Raw genomic sequence first — 16303 nt, forward strand, 5'->3', positions numbered from 1 at the left:
CGATAAGGCATATTGCTCCGACACTTTCATTTCCAACATCTCAGGAAGAAAATCATCATCCTGCATGATGTACATGCGGTCCAACCGCGACCATGTAGTTGTATACTACGCAAAATGGAAAGTAAAACCTGCAGAAGAAGGGTGTAGCCATGACCAGAGATCTTGCTTAAGTACAACAAGAGCAAACGCATTCCACACACGGCTTTCCGGAGTGTCCATCACGGAATGCTCTCATGTGGACTGTGAAGAATCAACACACATATTAAAATCCCCCATCAAAAAATCCCGTCTGCCAAGTGACAAAGAGGTCTGCAAAGTATTCCAAAGATCCCGGCGGGATAAAGGGTCATTTGGAGCATAGAGGCCAAGTAACCATAAGATCTCTCCTTCAAATAAAACTTTAATCACCACAAAACGACCATGTACATCATTTTTTATAAGAGCAGGCTGATATTTCTCATGTACAATCATAAGCACACCAGAATAGTGCCTGGCATGTGTCTCGGCATAAAACAAGCGAAACCCATGGCAATCCACAACTTTTCCTACTTCACTATGACTCTTATGCTCAACAGCATACAAGACATCCCACTGATTCTCATGCAATACAATCCACATGGCTTGTTGCTTAATGCGAGAACAAATGCCTCGCACATTCCACGTGGCTATCTTCATGTGTATTCAAAAAGGAAAATCAGGAACGAGGCAAAGCTTGCCTCGATTTAAGCTTTTCTGCTAGAATGTCAAGGACTTTCTCATCCAAAAAATCAGCTAACATGGCAAAAGAGTTCTGATGGCCAGATTTAGAGGTAGACGGTATATCCACTGTCTTGGGGATGGAACGGGGATAACGACGATCCCATGGGGTAATCACATTACCTCTAGCATCAAAAGCCAACTTAGCAAGTGGGCCCTTTGGACCGTCCGTATGTACTTTCCTAGTAGGCTGATTCCAAGGAGCAAAAGAAACCATAGCATGAGCAGTGTGCTCTGTAGACAACATTTCTTTCCTACGCATATAAGTACGCAAGGAATCTTGTGAAGCATTAGGCACAGTATCCGCCATGCCAGCATCAAACCTTTTACCTTTTTTTGCACGTACATCTACCCAGTCATTGCCACGGGAATCCAAACCCGAAACATGTTGTTTACCTTTATCCAAAACTTAGGGTGGCTGGGTTGCATCCTGCGATGGAGCATTAAGCACCATATCTTCCATGGGCAACAAAACATGCTTAGCATCTGAAGTCGGTTGCTTTACTGGGCATTCGGCCATAAAATGCCCCAATTTTCCACACGAGAAACAATGCCCTGCAAAGTTACCCCATTTCAAATGAAAGTGCAACGGATGCATGCCAGAGCAATTAAGACGTAACCAAGCAGGCCTTTTCCAAGCAATGTCCCATAACATACACAAACGGTTATGATTCATGGCCCTTAGGCTTGGGGGGACCAGAACAGTGCCCACAACAGCCATGGCATCCTTTAACAGTGGCCAATAGACAGCTGGACAGTTTTCCACTTCAACCCACACCGGGCATTCACGTTGAAGCAGGCGCTGAAAATCAGCCATTGGGCGCCATGGCACAACATGAACCAAACGGCGATCAAAGAACAATGGCAATTTAGACAGCAAATCAGCACGATTCTTCTTAGATTTCAACAGCACCTCATCAAAGCCTCAGGGCCCAACAAAAATCTCTTCAACACACTCCCCTTGTAGTAGACCTTGCAGCCATTAGCGAATATGGGAAAGCACTGGGATCCTACCAGTGAAGAAGAGTATAACAGCACGTTCATAAAACACTGAGAATGAGCGCAAGACATTTTTCGAGTCCACAGTGGCTTCCAGAACATCTTCAGTTCCAAAGTCAGAAAACGCTTCATGATTATGTTGAACATAATCGCCAAGCAGAGTGTTGGCAAACTCCAACAAATGCTCCCAGTCAACATCCTGAGAATCCACAGAATCAGAAGCAACCTGAGCATAAGAACGTTCCTGATGATCCATTGTCTCTTCTGAAGTATACTTGGTGCATTTGCCCGCAGGCTGGAAGTCACGACTAGGGGGCATCTCCTCTGTACAAGGAACCATATCCTTTGGTTCCTCTGTATCAGAATCCGGACCAAGGGCTGCCACCGTTTGGTCGATAAAGGCCATATCCAAACCAGCCATATTGTATCACCACTTGTGCGGGTCAGATGCAGAGCCACGAGCTCACGGAAAGCAGAAACAGCACACGCCTCGCACTGTGAGATAACGAAACTCTCTCACCCTTCTCCACACCACAGCGTGCAGAGTGTGGCGCCCAGGAGCAGCAGGACGTAGACCAGATGGTTAGCGGGACAGCAGATGCAGTGTAACTGGGCAAGGCGCTCTATTCGTTTGAGAATCGTCGAGATTAGGATTACAGCAGGTCGGCCCTTCTGCAAAAATGGGCGAACGCGAGCAAAAGGGCCAGAGGACAGTAGGACGATCGAGTCAGGCCGAGCGTCTGCGACGAGGCAAAGTGATGGGCAGATAGGTGTGACGAAACACCAAACAGGTCCCACAGGTTTGACAGGCGACAACAGCGACAGGCAACGGCCGCGATCACGACATCGCCTTATTTCATATTCTCTCTCTCTCTCTCTCTCTCTCTCTCTCTCTCTCTCTCTCTCTCTCTCTCTCTCTCTCTCTCTCTCTCTCTCTCTCTCTCGTGACCATTGTAGAATCTTCACATCATAGATTTATTTCCTTCCCTTTGGCTAGGAAGATGGACTCTCCTATCAAACATTTGGCGAGCAATTGTTGGCTTATCACTGCGCCCTTCTAACTGGGTTCTTGCTAGGGCAAAATACCCCACCCCAACAAAGCCACATATGAAGGTTTTGTTCCATTTTTTCAGATTTTGGCGGTGTTGGTACAATTGGCTCATGAAATCCTTTTGTCTTGGAATTTGCCGCAAGTGTCCAGGGACATGTTGCCAAACTTAAGGGTCTTCTACATTGGCAATTAGATCTTGTCCAGCATATTGATCTTCTCCCTCGTTAGGATTTAGCTCCTTTGCATATGGCATTCTCTTCTACTTCCTTGCTATGACTTTTGTACCTGATCTATGATCTAACTTTTGTACTTCCTTTGCAATTCGATATAACCTATAGTTACGAAGACACTCTTCAAGGCAGTGACCTTTAAGCACAGACTATGGGAACGTCCACGCCATAGATACTCTAGATTGGCACTAACCTCATCTAGACAACTAGCACCAAGAGGCGAGAAGAATTGTTGGTTTTCACAGATGGCTATTTGGATGAGCCTACATGGTTTGGATATTGTGTCTTCCACCTTTGGATTATAGCCTTAACTGCCCTACACTTTCTCTCAACCAATCAGAGATGAACCAGGTGATCAGAGCTGATATCTTGAGGATTGAGACAGCAAGGACATGGATTCATCCACCACTCCCTCTAGGATCGAGGATGGAGTTCTACATGAGTCATTTCTTGTGTCTCTCTGATGATGGTTTCACTATTCGGCCAACATATATGGACACCCATCTCTCCCATAGCGTACGGGTTGCTATCGGACGAATTCGCACCTCCTCGCATAGGCTTCAAATGGAGACAGGCAGATGGACAAATACCCTAGCAGAGGATAGGACTTGCCAGCTTTGCGGTCGAGAGCCTGAGACAGAGGAGCACTACATATGCAAATGCACAGTATACTATGACATACAAGGATAGTACCACTACCTCTTTCGTGATGGATTTGGACCCCTTCGTCGCATCATGGAGTACGAGGACCAGAGATGCCTAGATCTCTTCCTCCTAGAGCTCGAGAGGCGCTAAACTGCACTACGAGATAGGAGGTCAGCTCACCCAGAGGGACACACACGGAGAGCAGTGACAGACTTCTTCTACAGAGCCGACCCCACTGACACTACCAGCCTAGCAGAGACAGAGCCACCCTGCCAGACACCTTACAGGCCACACCGTGGAGTCACATTGGATAGAGCCATTTCCCTTCGTCAAGCACGACGACCCCATCTACTAGGACCACGTCCGAGGAGGCCACACCACAGTCAGATTAGAGCCATTATCACGAGACACCACAGACTCACCACCAGGGATATCAGTGAAGCAGCTAGGGACCACATAATAGCTGAGATCATGTGCAGATCTTAAGATCAGCTACAGCCCATAGTCCCCACCACACTTTTGTACATGGTTCTATCAGATCTGGTTCTCCTTCCTTCCCTTTTCTTTTCTATCGATGGAACAACACTACACATGGTTCAACCCTAGTATAGTCCCATCGTATAGTTATTTTCAGTATTGTTTCATAGGCCACCCACTTATTTGTAATGTTATCTTTTCCTTACTGATGGGATGACATTAGACATGGATGTACTCTGGATTTTGTCTCATAGGCCACATTGGCCTTATGTATACGTTAATCTCTCTCTCTCTCTCTCTCTCTCTCTCTTTTCGTAAAAGGTAATTGTATTAATTACGAAAAAAATACAAGATTACTTCATTACAAGATACATGACGACAATCTAAGCCATCATGTGAAGAGGTTCTAAGTACTACAAGTTACAATGTCATGGCAAAGGCGCGGAGGAAATTGCCATATGCCAGGGACGTAAGTCCTCCCTAGAGAGCAAATCAGAATGGTGGAGAAGAGCTAACTACCAATACAAGAGGCCCTTAAGCCTCGCAATATGCTGCTGAACATTATAGGCAGAGTCAAAAAGAAAAGCATTCCGAATGGTCCAGTTATGCCAACAGCCCCAATATCGAAGAAAGTGATACATGAGCTTCATATGTGGCTGTGCCGGAGTGGGGTATTTGGGCTGGCCAAAAACCCAATCAAAGGGGCACAGGGTGAAACCAACCACCCCTTGCCAAACAGCCGACAAAAATAACCAGACTTTCTTAGCGATGGGGCAAGAAATAAATCGGTGGCGGGCGGATTCCACAGTAGTGGTGCAAAAGAAACAGGTGCCATTGGAGATTCGTCGCTTGGAAAGAGCTGAAGCAAGCGGAAGACCACCAATCATCACTCTCCAAAGAAAGACTTTATATTTAAAGGGTGTCTTGTTCAACCAGCCCTCCATCACAGTTGCCCTCCACCATGACCGAGATTTACGCAATCCCCATAAAGCATTCGCTTTAGTAACTAGCCATTGATGATCTTTAATCAGAAGATGATACACTTGGTTAGCAGAAGCTTTGCTTAAATTCAGCCGGCCTTGTAGGTCCCAATCTTGCCAGGGATGATCCGAAGCAAGGGCAGGAAAGGGTTGTCTGCTCTGGAGCACCCTCAAAAGCTGTTCCCATAAAGGCCTATATCCACGAGGGATCCTGAAAAGCCTCCTAGCTATACGAAACGATATAAGCACATTGCGACTGGCAAGGGTGGCATCCGCAACCGAAGACAAGCCCAAACGTGCCATCCGGTTGAATTGTGGTCTAAGCTCATGTTTACCTTCCCACGAAAGTAAACGCGAGACTGCCAGTAATTCCAATTGAAAAGAGTTAGTAGCTAAGCGATCCTCCGTTGGATGCCACTGAGCCTTCTGGAGGACGTGTTTCCAGGAACATACCAAATGAGTAAGCAGCGATGAAGAAGAACTGGAGAACCGCGAATCAACATTAAGAACATGCCACCAAGAACTCCGGATTTGGGTATTGCCATGCAGAAGCCCATGGCCCTCAAGGAAATAACGGGCTATATCAACCCACGGATGATGATCCGAGCACATGGCGCGGAAAAGAGACCAACGGAGTGCCTGCATGTGAGTTTGGGCATCTAAAACAGCTCCGCCACCCATGCGTTTGGGGGTGCACGCATGCGACCACGAGATCCAGGAAATACCTGCATGCAATGAGTCCTTCCATAGCATGAAGCGAATAGACTGAGTAAGAGCATTCAGAGTCGTAGTAGTCCAGGGCAACAATGGCAAGAAATATGTGAGCATTGGCAACATAATTGTCTGGGCTACTTTGAGGCGAACATGGAAGAGCCAGGCCTGAGACTTCCAATACATAAACTTAGCCACCATTTTCTGAGAAATCCACTGCAGAAGCTGCTTTGGGGAAACATCAACACCCAAAGGATACCCAAGATGCCTGACAATGGAGCCACGAGGAACAACCAAACCCTGCTAGTCCAAGGACTGCAAATCCGACTCCGTGCAGCTTAGAATGGCTGATTTGAGCGCATTGATACGAAGGCCGGACACCTGACCAAAGAGACCCCAAACATCCAATGCTTTTCGAAGGTTATCCTTGTCTGCACGCAAAATCATAAAGGTATCATCCGCCAGGGATTGGCTAATGAAGTGCTGTCCTGTAGGAAGCGACAGTCCGGCCAACTGAGAAGAGGCTACCATATGAGATAACATGAAAAGAACTGGATGTGTCGCAAGGGCAAAGAATAGAGGGCTCAAAGGGCACCCCTGTCTGACAGAACGGGCAAGGACAAATGGCTCAGTAACACCTCCGTTCAGCATGACTCGTGAAGACGTCGCAGCACTAATGTTGTAGATTAGACGAGACATCCGAGCACCAAAGCCCATAGCAAACATAAGTTCAGCAACGAAAGACCAGTCCAGATAGTCAAACGCCTTTTCCAGGTCCAGTTGAATCAGTACTACCTCCTGATTAGAATGCCTTGCATAATCAATTGCTAGTTGAGCATTCAATACATTGTGCAGAATATTTCGGCCCTTAATGAAACCATACTGGAGAGGGTGCACAAGGGCAGGGAGATGCTTATGGAGCCGATTCGCCATTACTTTGGAAAAGATTTTGTACATTGAACCCATCAAAGAAATTGGGCGCCACTGTGTCAACTTAGCTGGCGAAGGAACTTTTGGAAGCAGTTTAATAAGTCCTTCTTTCCATGAGGAAGGCATGATCCCCGTTTCCCACACCTGCTGAAACAAAGCCTGCAATGGTTTCGCTAGTTGGGTAGCAAAAGCTTCAAAGAACTCATTGGTGAGACCATCCCAACCCGGACTTTTATCCTTGGGCAAGTGTAACAAGACGTCCATAACCTCTGCCTCACAAATATCTAACTCCATAGTAGCTTGCATGTCCTGCGGAAGCTGATTGCGGACCAAGTCATAAAAAACCAAACGGGCCTGAGTAATTTGGGCTGAAGGTGGAGAAGTGGAACCGAGAAGGTCGCGGAAATAATTCCTGCACATATGCACAATAGTCTGTTGATCCAGGATAAGGTGGCCTTCTGCATCCTCGAGTCTGGTCATATTCTCTCGAGCAGGAGAGGCGTGGAGAGCTCGAAAGAACTTATGGGTCTGACATGCACTATCTTGCAAAGTCTCTATCAGATGTTGCAATTTGGCCTGCTGACATGATTTCAACTAGAATTATTTAATAAGATCAGCCACCCGCATGGCCAGTGCGAGCAGAAATGCATCATCCGGAGTGTCCACCAGCAGAGAACGAACCAAAACCAGCAGGTCCTCCGCTGCCTGTCGACGCCGCCAACAAAGAGAGGCATGATAGATCCCATACTGCCGAGCAACCCGCTGCACATTAGAGAGCAATCTTTCAAATGACGCAGTGCCCTGAGAGGAAAAGTTCAAGAAGAATCTGTCAATCAATTGCTGCATATAGCCCTGAAAGATTGCATGCTTCAAGTAAGACGAGTTGAAACGCAAAGGGAGTCTCTTCAGAAATTGCTTGAAAGGTGCAATGGGTTGTGCAAGCAACTCGAGCTGCAGAGGGAAATGGTCCGACAAGGCATATTGCTGCAACACTTTTATTTCGAGCATCTCAGAAAGAAAATCATCATTCTGCATGATATATATACGGTCCAACCGCGACCATGTTGTTGCATACTGGGCAGAATGGAAAGTAAACCCTGTAGAAGACGGGTGTAGCCAGGACCAGAGATCTTGCTTAAGAACAGCAAGAGCCAACTCATGCCACATACGACTTTCCGACGCATCCATTACCGAGTGCTCCGATGTGGACTCGGAAGAATCAACACACATATTGAAATCCCCCATGAAGAAGCCCCGTCTGCCAAGTGACAAGGAGGTCTGCAAAGTCTGCCAAAGCTCCCGGCGAGATAACGAATCATTCGGAGCATAGAGGCCAAGTAACCATAAGATTTCCCCTTTGAATAAAATTTCAATCACCAAAAAGCGGCCATGAACATCATTTTTAATAAGAACAGGCTGATATTTGTCATGTACAATCATGAGCACACCCGAATAATGCATGGCCTGTGTTCCTGCATCGAACAAATGAAAGCCATGGCAATCCACAACTTTTCCGGCTTCACCGTGACTCTTGTGCTCAACAGCGCACAGGACATCCCACTGATTCTCATACAATGCAGTCCACATTGCATGTTGCTTGTGTCAAGAACAAATTCCTTGCACATTCCACGTGGCTATTTTCATGTGTATTCAAAACAAAATCAGGTACGAGGCACAACTTGCCTCGATTTGACTTTGTCGGCGAGAATGTCCAGGACTCCCTCGTCCAAGAAATCCGCCAATACCGCAAAAGAGTTCTGAGGACCAGATTTGGAAGTAGACGACATATCTGCTGGCTTCGGGTTGGAACGGGGATAACGACGGTCCCACGGGGTAATGACGTTGCCTCTGGTATCAAAAGCCAGCTTAGCAGATGGACCCTTTGGACGATCCGAATACATTTTCCTGGCGGGCTGAGGACGGGGGGCAGAGGAAACCATAGTAGGAGCAGAGCGCTCGGAAGACAACATTTCCTTCATGTGCATATATGTACGCATGGAATCTTGTGAGGTAGTAGGCACACTATTCTCCATGCCAGCAACAACCCTGTTGCCTTTTTTTGCACGTACTTCAACCCAATCAGTGGCACGGGAATCCAGACCCGAAACCTGTTGTTTACCTTTGGCCAGAACTTGGGGCGGGTGGATAGTATCCAGCGACAGAGCATCACACACCATATCTTCCATGGGCGGCGCAACATGGCCAACATCTGAAGTGTGTTGCTGCTCCGGGCATTCGGCCATAAAATGCCCCAACTGTCCACAAGAAAAGCAATGTCCTGCAAAATTGCCCCATTTCAAACGAAAGTGTAACGGATGCATGCCAGAGCAATTGAGGCGTAACCAAGCAGGCCTTTTCCTTGCAGTGTCTCATAACATACACAAGCGGTTGCGATTCACAGCCCTGAGACTGGGAGGGACCAGAACCGTGCCCACAACGGCCATAGCATCCTTCAATAGTGGCCAATAAACAGCCGGACAATTTTCCACTTCTACCCACACAGGGCATTCACGTTGCAGCAGGCGCTGGAAATCTGCCATCGGGCACCATGGAACCACATGAACCAACCGGCGATCAAAAAACAAAGGCAGTTTAGACAGGAGAGCAGCACGGTGCGTCTCAAATTTCAACAGGACCTCAAAAAAACCTCGGGACCCAACAAAAATCTCTTCAACACATTCCCCTTGTAGCACACTTTGCAACCATTGGCGAATACGGGAAAGCAGCGGGATTCGACCAGTGAAGAAGAGTATCACAGCGCGATCATAAAACACCGAAAAGGAGCGTAGGACAGTTTTTGGGTCCACGGTGGCTTCCAGAACATCGTCAGGTGCAGAGTCAGAAAAGACTTCCTGATTATGTTGAACATAATCGCCAAGCAGAGTGTTGGCAAATTCCAGCAAATGCTCCCAGTCAACATCCTGAGAGTCCACAGAATCCGAAGCAACCTGCGCATAAGAACGATCCTGATGAACACCTATCTCTTCCGAGGTATGCTTGGTACGTTTACCCGCATGCTGGATGTCAAGACCCGGGGGCATCTCTTCGGTGCACGGAACCATATCCTCAGGTTCCTCAGCATCAGAATCCGGGCCAAGTGCTGCCACCGTTTGGTCTATGAAATCCAGATCCAAACCAGCCATCGTGTATCACGATCTGATCTCGAAGGAGGACTGACGCACAGTGCAGATCGCTGTCGGCTGAGTTAGAAATCTGCACCCCTGTAAGCTGGTTTCTCACACGGCGGAGGACGACCCTCAGGACGTCACACGAACAGGTTGCAGGCGTTGACGGGCCGAGGTCGCGAAAGGCAGGTACAGACGACAGGTGGCAGGCGTGCAGGGACAGAGCTCGCAGGAGGACAAGGCCAGAGCTCGCCGAAGGCAGAAACGGGACAGGCGAACACACAAAAGCAAGGACCCGCAATACCTGTTTCCGTCAACGCCCAGGAAAATTGGCCGGAGTGCAACGGCAGTATGGCGAAACGAGATGGGGGCCTGCGTCAAGCGTGGCGTAGTCCACCGACACCAGCGGAATAGCAACAGGGGCAGCAATTCGCACGGGCACAGGCGGGCGAGCACAGCGACTGACGAGCACAGGCGGACGAGCACGGGCGACGGCGACTATCGCGGCGCAGACAGGCGACTGAGGCGGCGGACAGGCGATGGCGTGTCTGGCGACGGCGGCGACAGACGCGATGGTGTGTCAGGCGACGGCGGCTACAAACGCGACGATGGCGTGTCAGGGTTTCGGTCCCGCTCCCGCCATCGCGCGCTTCTCTCTCTCTCTCTCTCTCTCTCTCTCTCTCTCTCTCTCTCTCTCTCTCTCTCTCTCTCTCTCTCTCTCTCTCTCTCTCTCTCTCTCTCTCTCTCTCTCTCTCTCTCTCTCTCTCTCTCTCTCTCTCTCTCTACACACACACCCCCCCCCCCTAGGCAAGACACCCTATTTGAAGTGTCTAGGACTTTTAGTGCCCCGAAAAAGAAAAAAAGAACTCACATATTGTTCCCTGCCTATGTCCAAAAAGGAGTCATTGCATGGTACTTGTAATTTCATCTGGCCTCCTCCATAGCATCTATCTTTGCTTTGGTAGCATGCATCCTCTCAGCCATCCACCTACATCTTAGCTGCCTTTTCTTCCTCTCTTTGATGTGCTGCCAATGAAGCTATAGAAGCGCCCCCCCCCCCCCCCCCTCTCTCTCTCTCTCTCTCTCTCTCTCTACGGGGCTCTCTCCTACTAGTAGCATCTTCTCTGAAAAAGAGTTGATCTGCTACACACTCTCATCCAAATCCCTAGCTTCCCTTCCACAGCCGAGTAGGGTCTTGCCCCCCAAATCTTTGAAATATCCTCTTAGATCCTCATGGCAGTATAGGTAAGCAGAAACCCTGACATTGTAGCAGTTCCCCCAACTCCCTCCATAAGAACCAATTGCACTGGTGTGTTGTCCAATAAAGTGGTCTTTGAACAAATCCAACTAAGGCTCCTCTATCATAGGTCCAATCATCTACATAAAAAATGTCTATTCGGGAGAAGATTCTGGTTTCAATTGCCCTATCTCTTCTGGAAAATTGAAGAGAACTATTTGATTTACTAACTCTGCCATGAACCAAGGTCCAAGGGTCATGTCTCCTAATCCGAAAGAAAAATTCCTCCAAAGTTGTTTACTCTCCTCCTCTAATATGCATATGCCCCTTTTATCCTCCATAGCCTCTACTATATTAACAACCCCACCTACCACCCAAAGGTCAACACAAAGTAAACATGGGGTGAGGGTGGTCACTATTAGTAATGGCTATACACATTAGCAATGGCTATACACATGAGAATATTTGGTCACTAATGTGATAGATACTAGAAAAGCTGTTTTGGAAACACAATCCCTTGACTATATGACTCAAGAAATATGACAAAATGTGACTCAAATTTGCCAGATTCTTGCTTAAATGAATACATCAGCATTAGCACCAACCACAGCCAAAAGTGGACCCTAAACCAGAATTTGGGATAAAAGCCAATATTGTTTTAGGAAATCAAGAAAGTCACTTAAATTTCTATGACATGTACAAGAAAGAAACTAAGATATTTGGCATCCTGGATACATTAAAATTTATATTTACATGCTCAAAATTCAAAAAGGGATTTGACACATAAAGGGAGAAATTTTAGCACTATCATGCCAACTGTATAAATTTATTTCATAGAATTAGTATACCAAAATTAGATATGCGTTTCATAGACTTACTTCCAGCTGCAACCATTGGATTAATTGTTTGTACTTTTTTTCACGATCATCGATCAAGGTCTCCTTTCTCTCAATTAGGATCAACTTCTCTTGTGTCTCTTGCAAAGCTTTAGACAAAGCATTACATTTTGATGCAAGGTGTCCACATGTGGAGCAACAGACCCCATCTTGTACTTCACTTTGTGATGGTTCCACTAAGCTGCATGCAGTTGTGCAAGAATGAATCACCTCACCTTGGAAAAAACCTGAATCTCTGCTCTGCTCATCAGCATCCTTGATTTCAGTAGGAGTATCAGTAACTGCTATGGAAGCCAACTGCCTTGGCATTGCAAACTTCTTTGATGGAAGAGCACAACAGCTTTCTCTGATGAAGGATTCTTCTTCACAGGCATTCGTTCTTGCCCCTGCCAAAAAGCTTGATGAGTCAAAACCTAGTCCACTATGTGAGAAAAAGGACTAACAAGAATGTATGGATGCCGTGGCACTTTCACCTTCAAAATCTTTGAATTGTTTAGTTGGTGGTAACAAGCTCTGGTCTGCATTCTTTTCATTTGAAGCACATAGATCAACTTTCTCATCAATGTCAGTTGTAAGTTCTCCACTCTGGGCAGCTTTTAAAAGCTGCACATCATTTTGTGGCACTTCTGTATTGTTTGCCCGGCAAGTAGTTACTGAAGTCCCTTGATTGATTTCATCCTTTAAGACCAAACTTGTTATGACAGTATCTTGTGAGTTCACATTCTCAGAAAAGGGAATGCTATGTGGTAAGGAACAGGGAGTTTCTGATATGGAAACTGCACGTAAGGGTGACATCAGCTGGCCAACTGGACTTTCACTAAGAGGCTGGCCATCAAGATCAAAATTAGGAGGGACAATATCACTCAAATTATTCTGTACAGCGTCCTGCAAGGAAAGAGAGCATTTAACACTCAAAGAGGAAGCAAGAAGCTCTGCAAAAGGAACCTCAGGTGAAGGAGGCGTTGTCAGATGTGCAAGCTCAGGAGGAGGTGTAAAAGGAGCAGTGGAAAGGGGAGTCACAGGGGCTGTAGTCAAAGTAGAGTGAACTGGAGGAGTTACAAGCACAGTGTCCAGTGAAAATGGCACTGTTGGAAGATTTGTCAGTGCTGAATCGGATTTTATAATCAATTGATTAGAACTCAAAGGAAACAATGTAAGCACGGCACCCGGAAATGGTACAGAAGATAGGTTGGTGGAAGTTTGAATGGATGCAGGAGAAGATGGAGGGGCGTGCACAAGGGGAGATGACGAAGCAGCTGCCTGATTGAGAGAATTTGATGCAATATCCCGCTTTTCAAAATGAGCCTCCAGTGTAGATGTCCCTGCAACTATCACCTCACCAGAGAGCATGCCATTATTTCTTCTTCTTGATCTTAAGCACTGGAACTTCCCCCAACAGCTTCTCCACCCTGTCTGTTACATAACATATATTTTTATGACATGAAGCAAACCTCCTAGGGAATAGGAATGTCATCAAAATGTTCATAAAGAGAAAACACTCTAAAGATCAAAATATCTAGAATGCAAACTATAAATTTTAATAATCACTTAAGAAGGAATAATCCTTTGTAACGTTTCCTAACAAATGCCCTAAAAAGCTTGTCCAACTATCTGGAATCCAACTGTGGAAGTTTCAAATTTAATAATCACCTATAAAACAATAATCCTTTGTAACATTTCCTAACAAACGCCCTAAAAAGCTTGTCCACCTCAAGCCATCTATTTAGTTACAAGATCTGCTATAAATGAAGCAATCAGAGCTCAAGCGCCAAGACCTTCAAGCATTTAAAAGTAAGCCCCAAACAGTTTTCATTAGCAAATTCATGTAAATATTTCTCAAAGCATTCTCATGCATCAATCCTTTACATTTTACTTGTTTGATGAATATAATCGCACAAACATCGATGACAAGGTCTATGTTGCTTCCTATGAAAAGATATTGAAGTGTATTCTCTGATATCGTTAACAAGAAGCTGAAATGCCCACACAAACCCGACCGGCACACGACATGACATGACAGATGGACATTAGATTCACCTCCCAACCATAGAGTCACCAGCCAGCCTGCTACTAGCAACATGTCAGGCCAAGCTGCCATCACAAGGGCTGAAATCCAAATCATCAGCCCAAACTATCCTAATGTGTGTATGTAACTACCAATGTTCCAGGGCTGACCATGTCCAACAAATGGGACCATTAGTTCAACCCATCTGTAAAGAAATACTTGACCATCAGTTTGACCCAAAAGATAAACTCAAATGTACGACAAATCACAAAGTGATAACAATAGAAGTTAGAGGTGAAGAGTGACTCAGAGACAATGAAGATGGAAGAAGAATGAAGAATCATTAATACAATTCTCAATGCAGAAAACAAACTGTGCAGAGTGAATACAAAACCTCGAACTCCTATGTCTCTAAAGGACTGGGGCAAAGAGATGAGCTAGGGAGTGTGGTGTACTCAGAACGGATCCTGAAATGCAACATGCAACCTCTAAACAGTGACCAGGCTGTGTGGCAGCTGCAAGCTGAAAACACAGCAGTCTGGAAGGCAGCTCACAGCTAGTTGATGATGTGGCCTTCTGGTGATGGTTGGCAGCAAAACACAGCCGCTGGTCAGCAGCAAACGCAGGATGGTGGAGGGCTGGAAACTAGGGTCTAGCTGATGAACAGCAGCACGAACTGAGATATCTGCCTGGAAGGGGTGTAGACAGTAGTAGACAAGGCACCAGCAATTCGCAAGATGAGATTGGCTGAGTGGGAGGGCCACTTACCATGGTAGATATGTGGATCCTCCCAAATTAGGGTTTGGCTTAGGGGACACATACACTTTCTAGGAAAGTTTGATCCTTTTTATGAAAGTTTGGTAATAGCTTGTTTTGGGGTGGAGATTGGAGCGATCATCTTGTTTTCCTTCCCAAGACAGCAGCCGAGACACAGCCAACAACTCAGTCTACAAGGAAGTAGCATGCAATCTATCCTCCCATAGATGCCAATTCACTTTCTATAGGACAGCCTTCCATGAAGCTTGAGCATACCAAATGGGTCAAGAGAACAAAAGAAGGAACCGAGAGTTGGGAGTCATTGTTGAGCATGTGCCACCACGAACCCTGAGTTTTAGTATTCCCATGCACCACTCCTCAGTCTTCAAAAGAAAAACGAACAATAGAGATCCAAGATTGTTGACCAGCATACTTGCAATAATGACCAACGGAGAGCAACCATATGAGTCTCAACATCCAAATCATAGCATGAAATGGATATGCCAGGTAATGTCACTCAAACTACTCATAACTCAAGGCAAAAGAGGCAAATAATCACCACAGATAAGCATAGGCAGCATTATAGTCTATGCAATTTTGAGGTGCACATGCAATCCAATAAGAAATTTAGCCTTCAACTTCTAAGAAATCCATTGCAGCAACTTTTTAGACTGAATGTCAACACCCAAAAGATAACCTAGATCCCGTGCAATATGGCCCCACAGAATAACTCCGCCCTGCCACCCCAAGGCTTGCAAATCCAATTCACTGTAGTCTGTAGCTGATGTGAGAGACAATTTAGTAGCATTAATATGGAGGCCTGAAGCTCAACTAACATGTCCCAAATCTCTAATGCCATGCGAAGGCTATCATGATTATCTTTCAAAATCATAAAATTATCATCAGTCAATGCCTGCCAACAAAATGTTGATTCAATGGGAGGCATAAACGAGCCAGCTACCTAGTCTCAACTAGATGTGACAACATGGTGCAAACTCGATGGCAAGCAAGAGAAAGAAACAAGGGACTTAGAGGGCAGCCTTGTTTAACCCACTGTGCAAGGGTAAAGGGCTCAATAACACCACCATTCAATATGACACACGAAGAAGTATGACTGCTAATAGTGAATATCAATTGATACATACATGGCCTAAAACCCATGGCCTGCATAAGCTCCTCAAGCAAAGACCGTTCCAAATAGTCAAAGGCCCTCTCCAAACCCTGTTGAACAAGAATCACCTCCTAGTTAGAGTGTTGCACATAATCTATGCCCATCTGTACATTCAAGATATTGTGCAAAATATTCCTGCCCTTGATGAACCCATATACTGATGGGAATGCACAATTGTAGGGAGATGCTCATGAAGGCAATTAGCCATCACCTTCAAGAAAATCTAGTACGTAGTATCCATCAAGGAAATCGATCACCAATGCTTGAGTATCAAAGGGGAAGGGACCTTGAGGATCAACTTAACAACCCTTGCTTTCCAAGATACAAGCATGGC

At 46.1% G+C, this 16303-nt stretch overlaps 1 protein-coding gene across 3 annotated transcripts in view; it reads right to left on the reverse strand.

The window, feature by feature from the left end:
* LOC148037869 (uncharacterized) overlaps positions 1 to 16303 on the reverse strand; it is a 56915-nt gene that overhangs the window by 18941 nt on the left and 21671 nt on the right. For 2 of the 3 annotated variants that reach the window (XM_087676827.1, XM_087676829.1), the window contains exons 2-3: positions 12511 to 13450; positions 12020 to 12423 (exon numbers count right to left, since the gene is read on the reverse strand). In XM_087676827.1, the coding sequence (XP_087532953.1) occupies positions 12020 to 12423; positions 12511 to 13450 (1344 nt within the window). The remainder of the gene's footprint in view (positions 1 to 12019; positions 12424 to 12510; positions 13451 to 16303) is intronic. The other variant, XM_087676828.1, reaches the window with a different exon arrangement.

Source organism: Lygodium microphyllum, chromosome 4, assembly GCF_053477565.2.
Source record: "Lygodium microphyllum isolate KBCC chromosome 4, Lygodium_microphyllum_v1.1.10, whole genome shotgun sequence".
In the NCBI taxonomy this organism is placed as follows: domain Eukaryota; kingdom Viridiplantae; phylum Streptophyta; class Polypodiopsida; order Schizaeales; family Lygodiaceae; genus Lygodium; species Lygodium microphyllum.